At 45.2% G+C, this 22,795-nt stretch overlaps 1 protein-coding gene across 2 annotated transcripts in view; it reads left to right on the plus strand.

Moving 5' to 3' along the window:
• LOC309375241 (sushi, nidogen and EGF-like domain-containing protein 1) overlaps positions 1–19,668 on the plus strand; it is a 41,928-nt gene extending 22,260 nt beyond the window's left edge. The window contains exons 1-7 of one of the 2 annotated variants that reach the window (XM_081920844.1): positions 9,545–9,668; positions 11,742–11,777; positions 12,310–12,440; positions 12,988–13,269; positions 13,816–13,953; positions 18,278–18,447; positions 19,515–19,668. In XM_081920844.1, the coding sequence (XP_081776970.1) occupies positions 9,632–9,668; positions 11,742–11,777; positions 12,310–12,440; positions 12,988–13,269; positions 13,816–13,953; positions 18,278–18,447; positions 19,515–19,518 (798 nt within the window). In that variant the 5' untranslated portion in view covers positions 9,545–9,631 and the 3' untranslated portion in view covers positions 19,519–19,668. Of the gene's footprint in view, positions 1–9,544; positions 9,669–11,741; positions 11,778–12,309; positions 12,441–12,987; positions 13,270–13,815; positions 13,954–18,277; positions 18,448–19,514 lie in introns of those variants that run through there. The other variant, XM_081920843.1, reaches the window with a different exon arrangement.
• The last annotated feature ends 3,127 nt before the right edge of the window (positions 19,669–22,795 follow it).

A 22,795-nucleotide genomic window follows, 5' to 3' on the forward strand; every position in this document is an offset into this window, starting at 1 on the left:
CAGGAAGAAGGAGACCAGGGGAGAGACAGCTAACAGACTCAGTGTTTCTTGAAAGCATTCCTGACGCCCCCCCCCCTCCCAGAACAATGTGTGACTTGAGAGTAACAGAACAGAAAACTCAGAGGCAGAAAGCACATATCAGCCAGTGCAGGGGTGATGTAGAATAGGAGGGATGGAGGGGGTAGGACTTTACTTGGAGCAACGCCATTATCTAAGAGAGACAGCATTCCTTCATCTCTCTCTCTCTGTGAATATTGAATAAACTACATGGTAAGAACTCTTCTGCTTCTTGGCATCCCACCGTGAGAGGGACAGGGTCCCCTGAAGCCTTGACATCAGGTGAGTCGACTTCAAAGGAAGCATCAGGTGCGGACTCCAGCTGCACTCCGAATTCTGCCTTTGCAGTCCTGGCTTGAAGTCAAGCTGTGGCAGCATTGATTCCTGATGAAAGCAGGGCATCAGCTGCACTGTGCAGCAATGGGCTCCACTTGGAAGTTCCAATGGGGAATTTCTAGCTCCCCTTGGTATCTGTTGAACTACAACGCTCCCTGGCCCCAGCCAGCATGGCCAACTGCAAGGGACGACAGGCCTTGTCACCCACAAGATCTGGAGGACAATATATTCATGCCCCACCCCCCACCCCAGATTTGTGCACATGTCAATAAAAGAGTTGTGCCATTTTACTGCAGTTTGCGAGGTAGGATTTGCATAGGCACAAGTCCCTAGGACACAGTGTGCATTGGAAAACACCTCTGATTTCAGTTCTTTGCAACATCGGGGGTTGCTCAATCCATTGCTTGAAAAGGACTGGCATGGTTTTAGGGAACTGTACATTATGGAGATGAAGCAACTTTAGGCAGCTGTGGTTCATTTCAACCTGTGGTTCAATTTTGGGGAACTGTGGTGTCCGTTTCAGGAGTGTGTTGCAATGGATTGTGGTTGTGCTTCTCCACGGCACGGCACATGCTTAGCATGCAGAAAGTCCCAGGTTCTGTTCATGATATCACCACATAGGGTGGAAAGAGACACCCCGCCTGACACGAGCTGCTCCCTGTCAGTGTGATCAATACTGAGCCATATGGACTAATGGCCTGACTGAGTATAAGGCATCTTCCTATGTTACTAAACCATTTTCTGGTACCTGCTTTGATTGTGGTCCCTACTTTGTCTTTGCCTGTGCAGATTGACCTAGCAGTGTTTCATTTGCTGGAGATTTGAGGAGGAGGGAGACAGACTCAAATACTGAGGTTGCCATCAGTCCTCTTCCACTGTTGCTTCAGAGCTCTGCTGTGCAACTAAATGTTCTGTTTATCATCCTTAATTTTTCAAAATTGGAGGCTGATCTTCTCATTAGCATCTGCAGTGCAGGACAGTGCAGGACCGGGGGTTGCAGACGAAAGCAATACAGAATTTGAATTTGCATGTTTTCATATGGTGCTTAACAGCAGGGTGAACCGTAGGGCATTCAAGTAAATGTTTCAGATTCCGTTGGCCTCTTGCAACATCAGAGTTTATGCAAGTCCCTGTAAAGGGGCTGGAGCAGTCTTAGGGGACCATGTCTCTCATGCAAAAGGGCTGATTCAGTTTTTGGCATTGTGCAACACCTTCAGAAGTGTGGTGTGGTTTGGGGAACGTGCTCTATCCAGTTCAGAGGACTACTGCGTTATCGGGAACCTTTGCCATTTCTTAGGAAGAGACCAGGGACCTGAAGCCAAAGTTCTGGATGGTTAGTTCAAATCAAGATTAATTGTTGCATGATTATTTAAATTTGTATCCCAGCCTGACTCTCCCCAAGGCACATAACAATAATTAAACTACATAAAAGCAAGTAGTGTGTTTTTGGATGTGTTAAACTTGTATCCTGGTCAGCACATTCCAGTTCGTTTATTTCTTGCATTTCCATCTCAGCTTTTTCTCCAAGGAGCTCAATATGGTGTACATAGTTCTCCCCCTCTTCATTTGATCCCCGCAGCAACCCTGTGAGGTAGTTTAGGCTGAGAGGCAGAGACTGGCCCAGTGTCACCCAGGGAGCTTCATGGCTGAGTGGGGATTTGAACCCTGGACTCCCAGGTTCTAAGCCAACACTCTAACCACACCGCCACACTGGCCAATGCAAGGGTGAGAAGCCTCAGGCTTTGGGTACCGATGCAGCCTTCTAGGCCTCTCATTCTGGCTCTATAGACTCTCCCCAAGTCACTTCCCTCACTGACTGTGCTTTATCTGCCTCCATTTCTTTTGCTTGGCTGGAACGTGTCCGTTGTAATAGTGCCTCTTACCTACATGGATGGCTGTGCATATTGACGCCTCCAACTCTTGCGTGGCTGGTCTTCTGCATTTAAAGTTGCATCCATTGCCAACACACACCCAGAAGGTTGCCCATGAGAAAACACAGCCCGCAGGCTGAGGATGTTCCCCCGTCCTTGCTGTGCCGTACTGCAAAGAGCAGTTCATAGTGCAAAACCTTCATTAAAGTATCTTCCAGGAGCCTGGACAAATACAAAAATGTCTTGGCAGATCTCCTGAGTGCAGTTAAAGAGGAGGACTGCCAGGTTTCCCCTGGGAAGGAGCTCCATAATACGTTTCCCAAAGCATCATCAAGACATCATAGATATGTCACAGAACAGCTGTGGTCTAAGGTAGAACCTGAGCTCCAGGCATGCCCCTGTCACTCAAATATAGTCTTTCACATGTACTCCATCACAGTACAGTTGTACCTTGAATGCCTTATGAGTCGAACATTTTGGCTCCCGAACGTCACAAACCCAGAAGTGACTGTTCTGGTTTGCGGACGTTATTTGGAACCCGAACGTCCGAAGCAGCTTCCAATTGGCTGCAGGAGCATAGGTTTCCAAATGTTTTGGAAGTTGAATGGACTTCCGGAACAGATTGCGTTCAACTTCCAAGGTACCACTGTACAAAGGAAATCAATTACAGTTCCCTGGTCCCTGAGTGGGTAGGCACTGTGATTGAGATGGTTGTCTGTCTGACACTCTTGGGGCAGGATATCACCGGACATGACTCCTTAGGAAGGCCCTGCCAAAGTGACTGTACATCTCAGGATCATGGTGGGATCACTCACCCCTCCCCTTATACCTCACTTCCCTGGGTCCTAAATGCCATTGGAACTGAGATGATTGACACAACAATGTGATTTCTTATAAAAATAAAAATAAATTGTCCAGTAGCACCTTGGAGACCAACTAAGTTTGTTCTGGGTATAAGCTTTCGTTTGCATGCACACTTCTTCAGATACCTTCAGATTTCTTATGAATTTCTAAAGTTTTCGCATTGAGCCAGTACATAGACACATTTATCAGTGAATTGCTACATTTGGTAATGTGCAGCAGAGGCTCTTTGCCTTTGCCTCATAGTGTGGAGAGGCAAGGCTCGGGGAGGGGTGGAGGTCTCTCACCCTTCCTTCCAATTTCACGGTAACAGTTTCTCTTTTTCGTTTCTTTTTAGGAAGGCTCCTGTAAAAAACCACTATCTGTACTTTTCAGCAGTTTATCTCCTTCTGACCATCCCATGCACACTCTGTATATGTGCGCTTGTTTTGCAACTCAGGATCGTGCTTCATGCATCTGATTAAATCCTCTGCAGTCGTTGAAAGCTTACACCATTATAACTTTGTCGGTCTTTAAGGTGCTACTAGGGATAGAGGAATAGGTTGGTTTTTGTTTTTCTTATTTTTCAGCCTAAGTCCTCACTGAAATTTGTCAGTATTTGTTGACAAATTTGTTTTTTTTAAAAAAAAAAACAAATTCCGCCCCCCCCCTTTTATTTCTTTTTTGCAAACTGGCCTAAGTTTCCCTAATATAATAGGGATATAGGCATTTTTATGTGCACTTTCCCCTAATATACTGTTATAAGTTTGCAGGGGTGCCCTAAACCCTAGAAATTAATAAATGGTAGGATTTTGATTATTTGGGATGTGAAGGGAGAAATGAAAGCAGGAATTCATGGGCTAGCCTATGCAAAAAAAAATTAAAAATGACCTGGCCAAGCTAAACCCATTAAGAAACAATAAAGGGCCACTGAGGGCCATTGGCAATACAAAAGAACTGTCCTCGCCCCTCCCCCTTGCCCTGAGGTGTGAACAGAGATAGGGGGTTTAGAAGATTGTCAGGGTAACTGGGCGTGAGGTGGCAGGAAAAAAAAGGTCATTCGGAAGGTGTGCTGGGAAGAAAAAGAGTTGAGAGCAACGACTGAGATCCATTTTGGGCAGGCTGGCTGAAGACTGTCTGGTAGAGATGCCTTGGACTCCAGTGCTGTGGGGAACGAAACCATGCTGTAAAATCTGGACTCCCCTCCATCTAAACTCAGGTGTAACTACATGAATAAATCCTATTTCTTAAAGGTACAACAGCCTCCACCACATCTTCATTTCTCTAAAGGACCACAGTCCATGGTTGAGGGCCAAGACCCCTGGAATCCCATGCCTGGCTTGGCAGGGATAGGGGTCACCAGTCAAAATACTCATTTGCATATGCTTTCTTTGTTTGGAGAACTGCATCCCCCCAAAAAATGTTTCCCTGTTCATATCTCGAAAGATAGCTGTGTTTAAGTTCGCGTATTGTTTCCAGGCTTGCAGATTAGGTAGGTTTGCATAAAAATGTGAACCAAACCAACTCTCTTTCCCCTGCCCACATCCTGCAAATGCTGTAGGACTCTCTGTTGGTTTTGCTGCAAGAGGCAAGCATAACAACCCGACAGAACAAAGGCTTGCAAGTTAACACAGAAATCTCAGGAGGAAAAGGAAGCAGGTGGGAAAGATGGAGAGATAAACTTGACAAAGTGGTGACGTTATAAGGAGTCTTTTATATCCCCTTATGGCCACTAGGCTCATCTTCTGATACTGGAGGTCTTGCTTGCCTTCTGGCTGTGGGCAGAGACTAGAGCTTTGGGGGGAGGGACTTTTTCATCCCATGATCCAAATGAAAAACTGAGGGGGGGCACTTGCCAGTGGTCCCAGAGGTGTGGCTAGAGGCAAAGTGGGTGAAGCAATGAATGGGACTTTTTTTCCCTTTGAGGAGTGGGCTACGTTCCAGCCAGGAACAAGCCAGAGCTTTCTCTTTCCCATCACACACTTAACTTCACTCTATCCTCTGCCAGGGCAAGTGAGAGGCTTTATCATAATTAAAGGATACATTCCATGAAGGCCAAAGAACTCAAGGATGGACAGAGCATGTCTGGGGAAGGGAGGGGTCTGGACAGATATCAAAATGACTAGATAGAGGGGTCAGGAGTTCCCATCCCTGGACTAGCGGGCACTTTCTCTTCTTCCATCAAGTTTTGTTTTCTGGTAGCGAGAGCAGAACTGGGAGGAAGAGAGAGAGAGAGAGAGAGAGAGAGAGAGAGAGAGAGAGAGAGAGAGAGAGAGAGAAGGTCCCTGCAGCTGATCCTTTTAAAAGTGACATCTTAAATTTATATCCCACCTTTCTTCTGTATGGTTTCTCATGACTCCAGCCAACTATGGATCAGGACATCTGAGTCTCTCCTTTGGCATGTTCTCCCTAGGAGCCGAGGTCTATTGACTCCAGTAGCATCAATTTGAGTTATATATTGGGGGGGGGGCTGCAATCCCGCCACCCCAGCCAAAATGTACTGGAAGTACAGATGGAGAGAACGAATCCAGAGGGCCCCTGGCCCAGCGGAGGCTGCATCACTTTCCTCCATCGTCTAGTGATTCTGGGGCCCAAGCAGTAGCATCTGGGCACAGGAGGTGATGCTTCCTGGGCTGGGTTCAGCGCTGAGGGGCTGATCCAGGGGGCTCGGATGATGGCAGGCCCAGCCCCCACATTGCCCCTCCTCTTCCCACCCAGATGCCAGCAGGTGGTGGCAGCCAAGTCCCTTCCTTGGTGGGTTTGCAGGGTTTCAGATCCAGGCGAAGGCCACTTGGAGAAGAGTGGGGGCACCCCAAGAGAGAGGGAGGCAGGTGGCTGATCGGGAGTCTTACCTGCACTCCCATGCAGAAGAGGAAAAGGCTGGGGGGGTTGGCACAGTCAATTTGGGGCAAAGAGGACTGAGTGCCTTGGAGTTGACTCCTATCACTGACTCCCAGGTGGAATCTAGTCACATATAAAAAACGTTGTGAAAATGTTCTTTTAAAAAAAGTTTTGAAAACTACAGTGGTACCTCAGGTTACATACACTTCAGGTTACATACACTTCAGGTTACACATGCTTCAGGTTACAGACTCCACTAACCCAGAAATAGTACCTCGGGTTAAGAACTTTGCTTCAGGATGAGAACAGAAATCGTGCGGTGGCAGTGGGAGGCCCCATTAGCTAAATTGGTGCTTCAGGTTAAGAACAGTTTCAGGTTAAGAACGGACCTCCAGAACGAATTAAGTACTTAACCCGAGGTACCACTGTATATTGAATTTGCAATAGCTCGCCATCACCATCTAGTGTTACATTTGTATAATGCACTTTACAAACACATTTAAAATGTTTTATTTGCAGCTGTATTGCTGGGTCTCCAGTGGCCCCTGCTGCCCTGGTCACTTACAGAGGGCAGAGTGTGTCTCCCTTTGGTTCTGCAGTCCAAAGGCAGCTGGCCTTTCTGCAGGAATCTTCTGATTTGTGCTACTTCTCACTTTTATTTTGTCTGTTTCTGAACAGAGTGCCTGCAAAAGCTTGTTGCTTGCAATTAACGTTCCTGTAGGCCCGAAGTCCCTCAGGACATGAAAAAAATGGACTTGAAGCAGCCAGGAGAGAGGAGAGACTTGCTGGAATAGTGCCATAGGTATATAAAAATGCAAATTTGGTAGATGCACATTTGAATGCAAACTAAAACAAATTCCTTCCCCTTCACTTGTTATAAAGGTAAAGGGTAAAGGGACCCCTGACCATTAGGTCCAGTTGTAACTGACTCTGGGGTTGCAGCGCTCATCTTGTTTTATTGGTTGAGGGAGCTGGCGTACAGCTTCTGGGTCATGTGGCCAGCATGACTAAGCCAGTTCTGGCAAACCAGAGCAGTAAAGCAAGATGAGTGCTGCAACCCCAGAGTTGGTCAGGACTGGACCTAATGGTCAGAGGTTCCTTTACCTTTACCTTTAATTACTCTAACAAGACACCACACACTGTCCTTCACACTAAGCTCAGAGACTCCTTTCTCTAGCTTGTGATACATTCCTCAGAGTGGATGTTTCTACCCAGAACCAACTCTCTCTATTTCCCAACCTATTCTCTCAACCTACAAAACTGTCTCTCAAAATCTTCTCCTTTTCAACTCCCCCTCCTGGAACCCAGGCCAATCATAAGCTGCCGTTCATTAACCATTTGCTGGCAGGGAAAAAGAAAAAGAAAACACTTGGTGAACCAACCTGCCCAGCAAAAACAAACTTTTCCATCACAACTGGTAGCAGCTCTGTAGGGTTTCCTCAGCCCAACCTGGTGATGTCATTTACTGAACTGTCTGCATGCAAAACCTCCTATGTCTCGGGCAAGGAGACATCATGGCATTTGGGGATAAAGGCACATCTATCACCCTGCAAGAATTAGGGAAATGTTGGTTAATATTAGCATAAAGGTTTTGAGGCTCAGCTGAGATAAGGTCCACTGATTTTCATGGTGTTCAATTGGATTTGCATTAAGGGCTAACCAAAGAACAAGCTGGGGATTGAAGTCCAGGTGTCAGGTGAGACATGAGGACAAAAACTTCACTGATGACTAAGAATGTGTCAACACATGCGATGACATGATCAAACAAGCTTCATTTTTCTTTCTTTTGAAAAGAAAGCAGGCAAATTTGCTTTCCTGGCAAGCAGATCCAGATGATAGAAACGACTAGACAGGATCCTCAAATGTAAAGATCTAGGCTGATGATAAATAAAGATAAAACTCTTTGCATTACCAAACCTGCCAGCTGTTTTGCAAATTTTCATGGGGGGGGTTGGGGGTAGTAAATTTAGGGTCAATTTGCATTTGGATGTTGACTCCATTGCAGTGCTACAGTGGCGGTGGGGTCTACAGTAGCAGAAGAACAAAGGTCCATGACTTTTTTCCAAGCAGAAGTGATATTGTCATCTGCTTTTGCTCCAGTGTTTGGGAGATGTTCGGGCACGTAAATGAGGTAACGTGTTTTTCACGTTTCAACAATACCCTTCCAAGTGTCCCTATTTTCCAGGGACAGTCCCAGAATTATAGAAGCCGTCCTGGTTTCTGATTTCATCCCGGAATGTCTCATTTTTTCCTTTTTCCTCCCCTTCACATTTTGGAGAACAATTAAAAGTGGTATGTGGAGGTGCAAAAGTGGATTCCTGTTTCTACTGAAAATAAAATACTTGCAATGAATGAAGGAAATTAGTGAAGCTGGTGCAGAAAGCCCTTCCAATCATTTTGAAGGAAAACGTCACCAATCCACTTTAAATTCTCTAATTGCAGTTTTTCAGTTGCCAGCAATCTTTTAGAAAACACATGGAGTGTTGATTCCTTTATTGTAAATGGAGCCTTACACTGTCTACTCAGAAGGAAGCCCAACTGTATTCAATGGAGTTTACTGCCAGGTAACTGTGTAAAGACTAGGCAGCCTGCTTACACAGCAAACCTAAGCATTTTTACTCAGAACTAAGTCCCACTGAGTTCAATAGGATTTACTCTCTAAGATATCGCTATCTTCATTGGAGAAATGTTGGAGAGTATGGTTTCACTATGGTTTAGGTAAAAAATGGTAAAGGACCCCTGGACAATTAAGTCCAGTCAAAGGCAACTCTGGGGCTGTGGCGCTCATCTCGCTTCAGCCCGAGGGAGCCGGCATTTGTCCACAGACAACTTTCTGGGTCATGAGGCCAGCATGACTAAACTGCTTCTGGCACAATGGAACGGTGACAGAAATCAGAACACACAGAAACACTGTTTACCTTCCCACCGCAGCTGAACCTATTCATCTACTTGCACTGGTGTGCTTTCGAACTGCTAGGTTGGCAGGAGCTGGGACGGAGCAGGAGGAGCTCACCCCATTGTGGGGATTTGAACCGCTGACCTTGTGTTTAGCAAGCCCAAGAGGCTCAGTGGTTTTGACCACAGCGCCACCCGCTAAACCTGTGGTTTAGGGCAGATTAGTGTAGAGGAAGTCAGAGAATTGGGAAAACACATTCAAATAACCTGTATGTTAAGCCTCCAAACTTAGCTGGGGTGGGATGTAAGTCTGTGTGGCATCCCTGTTCCAAACACTACCTCACCACCCATCATTATTCTGCCTGTCAAAAGTAAACCGGATGCTCCAAATGCTCTGCATCAATTTGCTACCTGAGCAGCACCTAGAACATTCTTGGTGCTAGGTTTGTTTGCCTATGCACACAATTGTGGACGTCCCCCACCCCCACTCCGACTCCACCCAGGAGACTATTGTGCCTTTTGTGGTGTTGGCCCATTTCTCACCAAAAAACAAGTTGTGCAAAGAAATTCAATGGGATTAGACTGTTGAAACGGCCTGCTATTTGATTAAGGTCCCCTTTCCTTATGAGAACTGTTTGTTCTCTTTTTGTCAAGCTAGGTGTGGAAGGCAGGGTCAAGATAAATATCAGGTGTAGATCCACCCCACACATCCTTTCTTGGCTGGAGGAGGCATAGAAGGCACCTGAAATACGCTTAAGACGCTGCAGTTCCAGGGCAAAGGAGCAGCCAGGATGGAAACTCTATCTGTTTTCCTTCTGCTGGCAGTGGGTAAGTAGGAGACTCAGAAGCCAGCTCTTTGCTTTGGGCTGTTTTCTCCATTAATGGCAGATCAAGCCTCATCTTATTGTAAAAGTAGGTTCAGTTTTGGGTTGACTTGACCTTGTAGCAGCAGTCTACTACAGCTACCTTCACAATGCATGGAGGAGTTTTAAAAGTTTGTTGTTTCGTTCAACGTTTCTGCCGTACTTTTCAGTTAAAAATAGACAAGATGACTTATAATTATCAATTTATTTTGAGAAGAACAATTTTACAAAAAGGAAATGCAGCAATTGTGGAAGTGGCTGGGGGCGGGGGGGTATTGTACAAAATCAGGAGTACAGAAACCAAGTTGTGGGGGACTTTTTCAGCCCGATGGGCCAATTCCTTAGCTCCCCCACTCCTGGTGGGCTACTTTGACAGGTGGAATGCATGGCAGACACCTAAGGTCACCAAAATGTCCAGTGAGACATTTCTTCCTTTGCAGTGTGGTGGAGCAGTTGATCCCAGTGGGGCTTGATGACCCAGTGGGTCTAGAAGCTGGCACTAAATTCAAACCATGCTTTTATGGCAGGGATCATCTCCACTCCAGAGCTCTGATCAGAAGCTGCTGAGTGTAGAACCAATCCCGGTTGGCCCTGCAATTGGCGCCAGACTTAAAAGGACTTGAATACAAAACCTGATTTTCATGGAACTATTGGGAACACATTTCATGTCTCCTGGTTGTTCTTTCCTATCTGCATCTTTACTTGCCCCACCCGCAGGGGGCCAAGGTGTCTTTAGCCTCCTTAAAATCTCTGGGCAAGGGGCTGGGCCTTCTCAATGTCTGTCAGCCTTCCTGACTGCTGACTTTCTCTACGAGCCCAGAGCACCAGTGCCAGATGCAAAGGCATGTTGTGCTCATCAGCAGGATTGAGCCAAGGTGCTGGACTTTTGGCACTCTGGCGTGATCCTGCTGATGAGCCCATATAGTTTTGTGTCTCAGATCAAATCATTTGATAAAGGTAGGTCTTCTTCAAACACTGTGAAGGATGGGGCTCTTCTTATCATTTCATTTTATAGAATCATAGAATTGAACCATTGGAAGGGACTGCGAGGGTCACCAGCTCCCTGCAACACAGGACTCTTTTTGCCCAATGTGGGGCTAAGATTTACAATCCCGAGATTAACAGTCTCATGCTGTACGGACTGAGCTATCCCTTCCGATACAACATCCCCAAAAGGTTTAACCACAAAAACTTCATCAATAATAAATATATATATATATATAAACACTATTTTAAAACCATGGTAAGAATTTACAGATACATTCTTATCACAAAATTAAGACAGGGTAGAAATAGCCATTGAAAAATCTTGCTGGGAAAGGGTTGAAAAGACAATTAACAACAGCATCTGTCTGGTGGGAGTTCCAATAGGTAGGTGAAACTGCACTAAAGACCAGTTCCTAACTATTATGGAATGGGCTTCCTGATGAGATAATATTTGCAAAGGCCCTCTCCTGCAAAGTACAGAGGCCAGTTTGGGTATATAAGGGGTGAGACAATGTTTTAGGTATCTGAATCATATGTCCCACAGCTGCGAAGTACACTGAAAATGTTCTCTTGCCAGCCATGGTAGCTTGGGCTTCACTGATTTGTTACAGGGTATATGTGTGGCTAGATGGTTGTGTTGTCTTCTGGCAAGCCTTGGATGAGATAGCATATTCAGTAGTGGGGGGCATCAATCTTATTGCTACTGTTTACCAGCAGAGAGAGGAAGAGGAAGAACAGTGGGGCAAAAAGGTCAGGGTGGTGGAAATGCACCAGCAGACGCACAGTACAATCTAGATAGCATTGGGTCTCTCTCTCTCTCTCTCTCTCTCTCTCTCTCTCTCTCTCTCTCTCTCTCTCTCTCTCTCTCTCACTGCCGCATCACCCTGTTGACTCATGTTACGTTTGTGGTCAACTAAGACCCCCTAGATCAAATCTCGATTTGAAAGTCAATAGAACACTTCTGGAATCTGCATTAAAAACTCTTGTCTCTCCCTGTGTATGCCTGTAAACATGAAACAGATCTGATGGTTTCTCTCTTGCTTCTCTTTAGGGTCAACCCTGACCTCTCCAGCCGATGCCTCCAGTGGTAAGATCCACTTGACTCATGAGCCTGAATGTGGGCTGAGGAATTGCCTTGAACAAATGAATGGCAGGGCACTTATAAAACATCCAGGCATTACTCCACCAAACATTGCAAGAATGTGTGGTGGAGGATTCCAGGCACCTCCACCCCCACTGATTCCATCCCCAATTCCCATGTTCAATGGGGAGGTTTGAAGAAGAATTTTGCTGGCTTCCTGACCCTGGGGGAGATCCTAAGCATTTTCTTATAAAGGACACATTCAGACTGTATACATGCCGTATGTTAAAGCACATGGTTTCCCCCAAAGAATCCTGGGAATAGCAGTTCACCCCCTTGCAGGGCTAGTTCCCAGCACCCTTAACAAACCATAGTTCCCAAGATCCTTTGGGTGACGTTTGTGCGCTTTATGCAGCCTCAGACCCAGATAGAGGGAGGAGAGGTTGGCCAAACACATAGCCCTCCCTCCTCCCCTGGGGGCCTTCTGTAAAATGAGTTGCTGGCTTGGGCTCTAACAAGATGCTCCCTTCTCCTCTAGAATCATTGATGTACCCTTATGGGACTGCACAGGGTGACACAAAGAACCCCAAGTCAGATGATGGGACATCTACAAAGATCATCACTGCAGTGCCCTTCAGCTTCTATGGCAAAAAGTACAGCTCACTCTACGTACGTAATGCCTGGCCAAAGACCCAGTCTACATGTTTCTTGACCAGAAGAGTGGGTGGTGCAGATCTATGCCCACCTGTCATTCAGATCTAGCAGGCTGCCTTGTACTGGCCCATCTTCAGTCTTGCTATCTAATCTAGTTGTCCATCTATGCATCCATCCATTGCTGGTTCCAGGTTTCAAGGAACCTTCAGCAAGGTTCTACCTCCTCACCATCACTGTTGCCCCCTACTGACTCTCCTCATTTCTGAGGTCAGTGTTGGCAGGTGTTCAGTCAACCAACCAGGGGTGCCAACTTGAATAAAATATTGGGGGGGGGGAGTAAGCCCCATCCTGCATGATAAATCACATGATGTCACATACACACACACACCATTTGAATGGCAATGTCCATCAACTTTGGGGGAGCCCAAGCCCCTCAAATATCTTAATAGGGGGGGCTGAAGGGACCTCAGATTCTAGGAGTTGGCTCCTATGACGCCAACCCTATATCTCTCAGTCTACCTACCTGCTGTCATTCACACCTGTATCTCTCTCCTTTCTTCAGGTCAACAACAACGGGGTGGTCTCCTTTGGTGTGAATGTCTCACAGTACACACCCGACCCTTTCCCTCTGGATTTGGGGTCGCCCTTTGTCGCCCCCTATTGGGGGGATGTTGACAATACTAGAGGCGGGGATGTCCTCTGGAGACAGACTCAGGACTCTGCAGTGCTTAGCCGCTGCACCGCAGATATCAACCAGTACTTCCCAGAGATGTCTTTCACGGCTGTCTGGGCCTTGGTTGCTACCTGGGACCGTGTCGCCTACTTTGGAAGTGCTTCAAAAAAGGTAGGCCTCTCCCTGACCTAGGGTAGCCAGCTGCAGGAGATGATAGGGCCCTGGGTGGTGCAGAAAAGGGACTTTCAGCAGATGAAACCTTACAAGCAACACTTGCCAAAAATGCCTCTACTCTCCCTGACCACTCAGCATTGTCCTACCACCCATCTGGTGCCTCCTACCATTCCTCTGCATCCAGCCAGTCCATGACACATCCACACAAAAGTCAGAGGTTTGTAACGTTCAGTCCCTGGGTCTGAGGTCCCCCCCCCCCGCCCTAACCCTTAATATGCAATGTGAAAATGTGGTAACAAGAGGAACTTATGGGAAACCTGTTGTTGGGCTCCAGCCACCATCATCCACAGCCAGTGTGGTCAATGGGGTGGCAACATCTGGAAAACCGCAGGTTCCTCTGTCCCTAATCTACATGGTTTCCCTATCATTCTCGATGAAGAGCAGGACTCCCCCATGGCGCCCTCCTACTTTGTGTTCCCCAGAGACAGAGCTGCATCTCTTTGTACTGTCCACAGTCCCATGTCTCTTTCCTTTTTGCTGCAGACCAACACTTTCCAGGCTGTCTTGACCACCAATAACGAAATAGCTTTCATCGTTTTGAATTATGCTGATATCCAGTGGACAACCGGGATAGCAAGCGGTGGGCATCCCAGGACAGGCCTTGGGGGAACCCCTGCACAGGTATTTGATCTGAATAGGAACACTGAGGGAATCTGACCTTTGCAGATTCCGATATGAAACTGACCTGGTCTCTGACCTCCCAGACCAGCATGTGGTTCGGAACATCCTTTGGGTTTCATGCTTCTCCAGAGCTTTTGGGCAAAACCAAAAGTATCAAAATATGTGTTTTAAATTGAGATTAAAACAAAACAAAAGGTGTTTGGGATAATCATTATGGGCTGTATCCAATGTTCTCTGTCTGCACAAGCAGGTGGGCGAGTTTTCATTCTGTGCAATGGAGGACTCTGCAACACAAGGGAGAAGTGCAGTGCAACAGTTGCGTTAGTGAGAACTTGTTGCTCAGCAAAATTACCAGCAACTTGCTTCTGTGTTCTCTTGTGCAACAATTTCTCGCTGCTGCAAAATATTTTGCCTGGGGAACAAGTATACAGGGAAGTGACTTTGACTTGGCTACAACCCTTAAGTATGAATGGAGGGGGTCAGATTTTTCTTCTTCTTTTTCTTAATGGACAGATTAAGAGCTCGTCCGCATTCCTGCTTCTCCCATGCCTAGGAAGCATGGGTCTGAGCTGTTTTCTGCTCATCTCACATTTTCTAGGCATGCGTCTAAGTGGTTGTGCCTTTGCCCCAAACCTCCCCCCACCCCCAAGAAAACCCTGTATTTAGCACTAAATCTGAACAAACAGCAATCCATGGAAAACCTGCCATTTGTTCCAATTCAGCAGTAGAGTAAACGGAGGTGTGGCTAAGCCCTTAGCATGTAACTTTAAAATCATAGAATTGTAGAGTTGGAAGGGACCCAACTCCCTGTAAAGGATGCTTCACCATGATATCCAGATATGCTTTGTATGCATCTGAGCTGATTCTGCTCTTAAGCAGGCCTGGCTTTGTGAGTGATCAGATGGGAGAAACCACCTGAGGGTGATGGGTATAAGCTGCCTTGCTGAAATCAGAAACAGCAGGCTATCCATGTACAGAGTTAAACTGCCACGTGAACAGTCCAACAGATCAATATTTCCATCCCGAGTGATTTCATGAATGTCGAAATTGTACTGTAAAGTGCAATGCATAACCTACAGCAGCTTTCCGCCAACTTGGTGTCCTCCACGTACCACTAGACTACAGCTCCCATCATCCCTGATCACTGGCCATGTGGCCTGGGGCTGATGGGAGTTGCAATCCAAAAGCAGCTGGAGGGCACCAGGTTAAGGAAGGCTGTCTTAAAATACTATCTGAATGTCAGCCCATTAACTCACTAATTGGAAAGAAATTGAAGATGTTAATGTATTTTTGTTCCAGTTATATCAGCAGTTATGGCAAAAATTGGCCCAGCACTAATTGCTGATATCTGGGGGGCGGGTCCTGGATTTTCATTGTGATGGGTTTTTTGGCAAGGGAGGGGTCTCTACTGCCAGGGCTTTACTTTTCCTGTGCTAAGTCCAATAACTATTTTGCACCCCAATGCGGTGGCAATGAACTTGGATTCCACAACCCAAATTTAATTACGCAGAATGAGGGAAATTGCATGCTCCTCTTATCCATGAATTTATTCTGAAGGTTTTGCTTTTTCATTTATTCTGCTTCTGCAACTCGAGGGAGGAACAAGGAACTATACAGGGCATGGCATTTCTGACCTCTGATCGCTGGAAATCTGATTCATTAATGCTTCTAGCTTTTGAAATGTGCAGAGCTTTGCTTGAACAATTTCAGGAAGCAGGCATCCAACAATAAGGGAAGTTGAGGGTTTGCTTGTGGTGTTTCTATGTTTTCTAAATGAAAGCTGGAATTCTCGGTAACCGAATTCTGCAGCTAGTTCCATATGCCTGTGGCTATAACGTGCTTTAGGGCTATTTCACAGCAACCACACAATCACATCTGGCTATTGCTAAATCAGCTTTCAGTTGCCAGTGCAACAACAAACAAACCTAAAAACCCACTCTTGAAGGTTCTGCTGCAGTTATCCCGCCGTCATACAGATATTTGCCCTGATCTGGAGCCTGGGTGGTTGTTATTTACAGATATGTCCTGCCCTTCTCCCAAGCTGCTCAACATGACATTCCAGGTTCTCTATCCCTCCCTGTTTGAGGCAATGATGGCCACCAACTTTGATGGCTTTCAAAGAGTGTCTAATCCTCATTCTTTTGAGGACCCCTCAATAATTTTTTTTAAAAAAATCAGGGGCTGAGGGAGGCCAGTCGTGTCTCCGTCTTCTCCTCCTCCTCCTCCTTTTTTAAAATAAATTTTATTTTTCAATTTTTGAAATTGTTAACAATCATACAAATTAAATAAGTTTTCCAATAAAAACACATAGTATGACTTCCCTCCCCACTCCTTCTGTGGTTTCTTATGCTTTAATTTTCATTACTGCACCTCCCAATTGTTGTTGTTGTTTAGTCGTGTCCGACTCTTCATGACCGCATGGACCAGAGCACGCCAGAGTCTTCTACTGCCTCCCACAGTTTAGTCAAACTCATGCTGGTAGCATGCACCGCCCAATTAATTCTATTGATTACTTACTCCCTGTGTTTTCCTTAACAAATACATCCACCCCCATTGTTCTGACCGGACACTGAGGTCCAGTGCCAAGGGCTTTCTGACAGTTCCCTTGCTATGAGAAGCCAAGATACAGGGAACCAGGCAGAGGGCCTTCTTGGTTGTGGCACCCGCCCTGTGAAACGCCCTCCCATCAGACTTTTTAAAGCTATCTGAAGGCAGCCCTATTAAGGGAAGCTTTTAATATTTAATAGGTCATTGTATTTTAATATTCTGTTGCAAGCCGTCCAGAGTAGCTGGGGAAACCCAGCCAGATGGGCGGGGTATAAATAATAAATTATTATTATATATTATTATTATTTAACAGCTTGTTTTAGATTAATCCTGCTAATGAGCTTTGTTGTTTACAAAGGTTTTTCAGATAGTCCATGAATCTTCCCCATTCTTTATTAAAAGTTGTTTCTCCGTGGTTTCTTCCAGTAAATTTTGTCATTTCAGCATAATCCATTAATTTAATCTGCCACTCCTCTTTGGTTGGGACTCTTCTCCTCCTGCTGCTGCAGAGGAGGAGGAGAAGGCAGGGGGAAGCAGCCCCCAGCCACTGGCAGCAGTCGGAAGAGGAGGAGGAGGCTGAGCACCAGAGAGGAGGAGCCACTGGCCAGTGAGGCCACACTGCCGCCACATTCAGCTCCACCTCCTAGCTCCTCCCAACATCCTGACATCACATGCATGCGTCATCGCCCCCCTCCAAATCTCCTTCACAAGTTGGCCTCTGATGGAGAGCAAAGCCATCAGCAACTCTCCTAAGCCTGATGGCTATTTTCTACCTCCACTTCATGCTTCCAAAGACCAGTTTGTGGGAACTGCAGGTGCTGTGCGCTGAGGACCTGCTTGCTGGCTTCCCATAGACATCTGGTTGGCCAGTGTGATAACATTTTGCTGGACTTGATGAGCCACTGGCCTTACATTCTTATGCATACGGGTAGTACGTCTGAGCCGTGAGGCGGGAAAAAGGCAGCGGCAGGGGTTATAAAATGTATATACATTTGGTTTTTCAACTTAAAATTTTACAAAAATATATCAAACATAAAAACAAGATTCCAAGGAATCTCCTGGACTTCCATCCTCCCCTTGGTGGGTCCTATTATTAATCCTTTCCTCCCATATCTTTTATGATAAGCCAAATCTTTTACCTCTCCATTATGTGCAGCATTCAGCCTTAAACTACAAGTGATATTCCAATCCTACTAACGACTTTAACTGTTTACAATGGTCTTTAAGATAAGTTATAAATTTTCCCAATTTCTTATTGAAATTTTTGTCTTCCTGATTTCTGACTCTTTCCGCATTTTAGCCATTTCAGCATAGTCCATTAACTTCATCTACTATTCTTCCATGGTAGGAACTTTATCTCCGTTCCATCTCTGGGCCAGTAACATCCGCACAACCATGGCCGCATACATAAATAGCCTTTTCTGCTCCTGTGGGATTTCAGCACCTAGAATTCCTAAAAGGAAGGCTTCAGGCTTTTTTAACAAAGGTTATTTTTTTAAAAAAAAAATCCAACTCATTATATATCGTTTCCCAAAATCCTTTTGCTACCTTACAATTCCACCACATATGATAAAAGGTGCTTTCTTTTCCTTACATTTCCAGCAAACATTTGAGCATGTTTTATACATTTTTGTGAATTTACTAGGAGTTAAAGTCAACCAAACATTTCCACACATACATGAATATACAGAAAGGGATCGCGACTGAGGAGAATGTTTCCTATTCTGTGGGGTTGGACAGTACAGTACGTTGCTTTTATCCTTTCTCCACTCCCTAGGCTGGATTTGACAGTGGAGACAAGAAAAACTTTTACAACATCCCAGCATCACGCACCCCCAGTGTTCTCAATATCACACAAACCACCAACGTGCAGTTTCCGGGGCGATGGGTGTTCCAAGTGGATGAGATTGTGATCGGAGACACAACGGAGAAGAGCAAATGCTTGGAGTAAGTGCCAGAGTGTCCTTTGAGAGGGGTGTTTTTGTGTGAATGAATGAATGAATAAATGTGTGGATTATTTTAATAATACTGGGTCTGATTTAGGTTTGATGAGGCCCTAAGCTCCTGAAGGTAATGGGGTCCTTTATATGTGCAGCTGTCCTTCATCAACAACAAATTGTCGCTGTTTGTTGTTGTTGTTGTTGAATATATGCTATATGGTAATTTGTGGACCTAATAGGTATCTAAAGCCATTTGCACATAACAAAGTTTATCAAAGTAATTGTTAAACTGAAATACAATTAAGAACAACCATTTTAATAGTGAAATACAATTAAGAAGTATGTTAACAGTGAAATAATTATGAAGCTCTAACTTAAAATGATTTTTTTATTCATAACAAACTTAATAATGCAAACACACTGGCATTTGGCAATAACAAAAGTTCCTTTAGAAACACAGTTTACAAAGACTCATAATCAAGTCGCTAGAAACTTGCTATAACATGAAATAATAATAGGTGTAAATATATGATGCAAACTACTAATAATTATAAATAGCAGAATGTAGGCACCCTATATATAGAAATGAGTGACATTTTAGGAAGCAGGCTAGCAGGCGGGGCCCATTACATACATCACAGGAGCCTACACAACACAAAAGACTGTTGCTGTATGTAGGTTTTATTTTATTTGTTTGTTTATCTTATATTTTGGAAATGTACATCCAGTTTTTTTTTCCTTTAATTTTTTAGGGGGTCCCCAAGAGAGTGGGGTCCTAAGCTATAGCTTGTTTAGCTTATACGTAAATCCAGCACTGTATTACATTTTTTAAAAGATCCCTACACACATGCACTGTTCTTTATGGACAAGGATACTGGAAGCTGCCTCTACCGGGTCAGGTGACATGCTCATTCTAGGCTGGTGTTTTAATCTTTCAAGCTGTCACAATGTTCCCTTAATAATGTGTGGGTGGGGATGTGGCAGAGGCTGTTAAGAAAAAATTAGCAAGTTGCTAAAACGGGCAGGAGTAGGGATCTGCTGTTCAGTACAAATGTTTCTGTCTCTTTTTGCTAGATGAGACCACCTGCAACTCAAGAGAGCCCCCTCCTCATCCACCGGTGTCAAGATAGGATGTACTCAAATGTTTGCAAAGATCCCTCTGCTGCCCCCTATAGGCTTGGAGCCATGGCTGATTATGGCGTACCAATAAAATGGCTGTGCTCTCGTTGCTGCTCTCCTTTGTCTGTTCCCTGAGTGACTGGAGCTGAACGTGCTTTTTGAAGTCAAGAAATGCAGGAATGCGTGTGTGCATGTGTGTGTGCATGTGTGCCTTTGATGAACAGAGGGTCTAAGGCTTAATCTTACATGAAAGTCATGCCTTCTGAATCTTGACCCCCTTCACTGTCACAGTGGAAAGCAAAGACTCTTCTGGCAGTGCCCTGATGCCTCAAGCAGCAGCACTTTCCTCTCAACACTGCTATGCATATTTTCCATGTGTTGGGGAAGCTGCACCTGTTGAGCTTCTGCCTGTCGTGCAGAGCAGACAATGCCATTTGGGGTGTGAAAGATCCAGTTCCTTCCAGATTATGAACTCTGGCTTCGAAAACTGGTTCCAGATGCTGAGTCAGCCCCACCAGCATCTGCAAACTCAAATCATTTTTGTGCTCCAGTTGAATTGGATGTGTGGCCTCTGTGTGTGTTTTAAAGTCACCAGTGTGCTAACATTTACATTGCAGAGCATGTAAAGATTAAGCAGGATGTGCAACCGCTGTGCAAAGACCAGAGACGAGGTGCATGAGATAAAAAAATGAGCCACACCTCACATGTTTAAAGCCAGTGGCAGATATTATGTTGTCAGCTGCTGTTCTCTGCAAAGAGAGTCTGTTGTTGTTGTTGTTGTCAATAATAATAATAATAATAATAATGCATTTTTGCAAGTTAAAGAAACACCAAACAATATTCATCATTATCTCTTATCCTCAGACTTTCCAATCCATCTCTCCGTGGCATTCTGGGTAGCCTTTTGTCTGCTGCATAATCTATTATTCTACCCATTTTCATCTCAAATCCTCCTCTATTTAATGTTATCTGCTGCTCACATGTTCATTCCTACTTGTAGGTTAAAGTGACTATAATACCCTCTGAGATACTCTTCAAAACACTTCCACTCATCTCTGATCCGTGACTCATCCTTATTTCTTAGCAAAGAGAGTCTTTTGGAGAACCACTTTGTTGCACAAGACCTCCCCATCAACGCTATGTTGGGATACTGCCAGGGAGACAAAGGCCATCACTGCCTTCACGTCGTCTCCGGACGATCTGTTGATCTCTGTAGTCACGCAGTATCTACAAATTAGCGGCACCAAGCCTCAGAAACATTCCTGCCACATTCCTGGGCTGGTGCACACTCTTTCAGCAGAGTTCACACAGCAAAAGTTGCACTCAGGAGAGTATCATTTAGAATGTTTATTCAGCGTTGGTCAGAACAAAGAAAAACATGACCGACTGCTAGCGTGTTCTGGCGCAGAGAGAGAAAAACGAAAGCAATAGCAAACTTAAACATCCTGAGAAACAGGACATGCGCAGACTCTGTGACTCACAAGCCTGCTCTCTCTTAAGGTGGAACGGAAATATCCTAACATCCTCCCCCTTTCCGTGTAACCTGTAGTACCTGTGGTTCACCCAATTGCAACTTCTGTACGTAAACCTTAAGTTGTTCTCTGTTAACAACCTTAGACAACAGATCAGCAGGAATTTCATTTCCTGGCATGTAGGACACCTGAATCAGTCCTTTCTGAATACACTCTCTTGCACGATGTAGCTTAATCTGCAAGTACTTGGTTCTTTGCTTGCAACTCTCTGAGTTCAGCAAAGCCAAACAGGATCTATTGTCTTGATATACCTGTATAGGACATTTCACAGAAACCCCAATGTCCTTAAACAGTTGCATCAACCATTCACAATCCATGAGTGAAAATGACAGAGCATTGAGTTCTGCTTCACAGGAACTTAGGCTCACTGTTGTCTGCTTTTTGCACAACCAGTCAAACAGACAGTGGTTGTACATGTAGCACACTCCAGAAGTGCTTGTACCATCCGTGGTGTCACTTCCAAAACTTGCATCTGCAAAGATTTCAAGACCTCCAGTCTTCTGACTGGTGAACCTCAGCCTGTAGTGCATAGTCCCTTTCAGATAGCGGGCTATGCGCTTCAGAGCTTTCCAATCCTGAACAGTAGGATTGTTAGCATGTCTGCTAAGCAGGTTAGTGCTTACAGCAATGTCAGGTCTTGAGCATCTAGCAATGAAATTCAACTTGCCTAGAATGCATCTGTACAGCGTAGTGTCAGAAAACGCTTCAGCAGTACTATCTACCTGGTAACCTGTCACCATCGGTGTGTCTGCTGGGTTTGCATCAACCAAATTCAACCTGGTTAATACATCAGCAATTTTCTGTGTTTGGTGTACCAGAAAATTACCTGCTTGGTCCCTCTCCACCTGCAGAGAAAGATAGTTGGATACCTCACCAAGATCCTTCATGTCAAAGTGCTCCTTCAGCTGAGCTAGGGTGCTTTGGTAAAAAGCCTGATTCTTCCAAAACATCAGAAGATCATCAACAAAACATAAACAATACAGTTTGTTTTGCCCCTCCTCCTTGACAAACACACATGGATCAGCTTTGCCCTGGTGAAAACCTAGAGAAAGCAATGTCTCAGTGAGTTTTGTGTTCCAACACCTGGCACTCTGCTTGAGACCATATAAGGATTTCCGCAGTTTACAGACCATTCCCTTCTGTATCTGCATTCCATCAGGTGGAAGCATATACAGCTCCTCCCCCAAAATCCCGTACAAAAAAGCTGTATTAATATCATGGTGAGAAACATGCAGTTTCCCCTCTGCAGCTATCTTGAGCATTAGCCGAATGCTCTCATATTTGACGGTGGGTGAGTAGGTCTCGTGGTAATCCTGTCCTGGTACCTGTGAAAAACCTCTGGCAACCAATCTGGCTTTGTGTCTGACAACCTTGCCATTCTGGTCTGTCTTGGCCTTGAAGACCCATTTGCTGCCAACCAGTCTCATTCCTGGGACTACCGGTACCAATTCCCAAGTTTGGTTCCTGTTCAAGGAATCAACTTCAGCCTTCATGGCATTAAGCCAAGGCTCAGCATCTTTAGAGGTTAACTCCTGAACCTCTTTGAAGCTTGAAGGTTCCCACACCTTCTCTGAGCTACTAAGAACAGCAGTTGCCGTCTTAGCAAACTCATCAGCAAACCTCTTTGGAGGTCTGCCTTTGGTGGCCCTCTCAGATCTGCGAACCAGACGTAAGTCTTCTGGACTCATCTCCTCCTTCTTAGGA

Source organism: Podarcis melisellensis (genome assembly GCF_964234715.1).
Source record: "Podarcis melisellensis genome assembly, chromosome: 8".
Lineage (NCBI taxonomy): Eukaryota > Metazoa > Chordata > Lepidosauria > Squamata > Lacertidae > Podarcis > Podarcis melisellensis.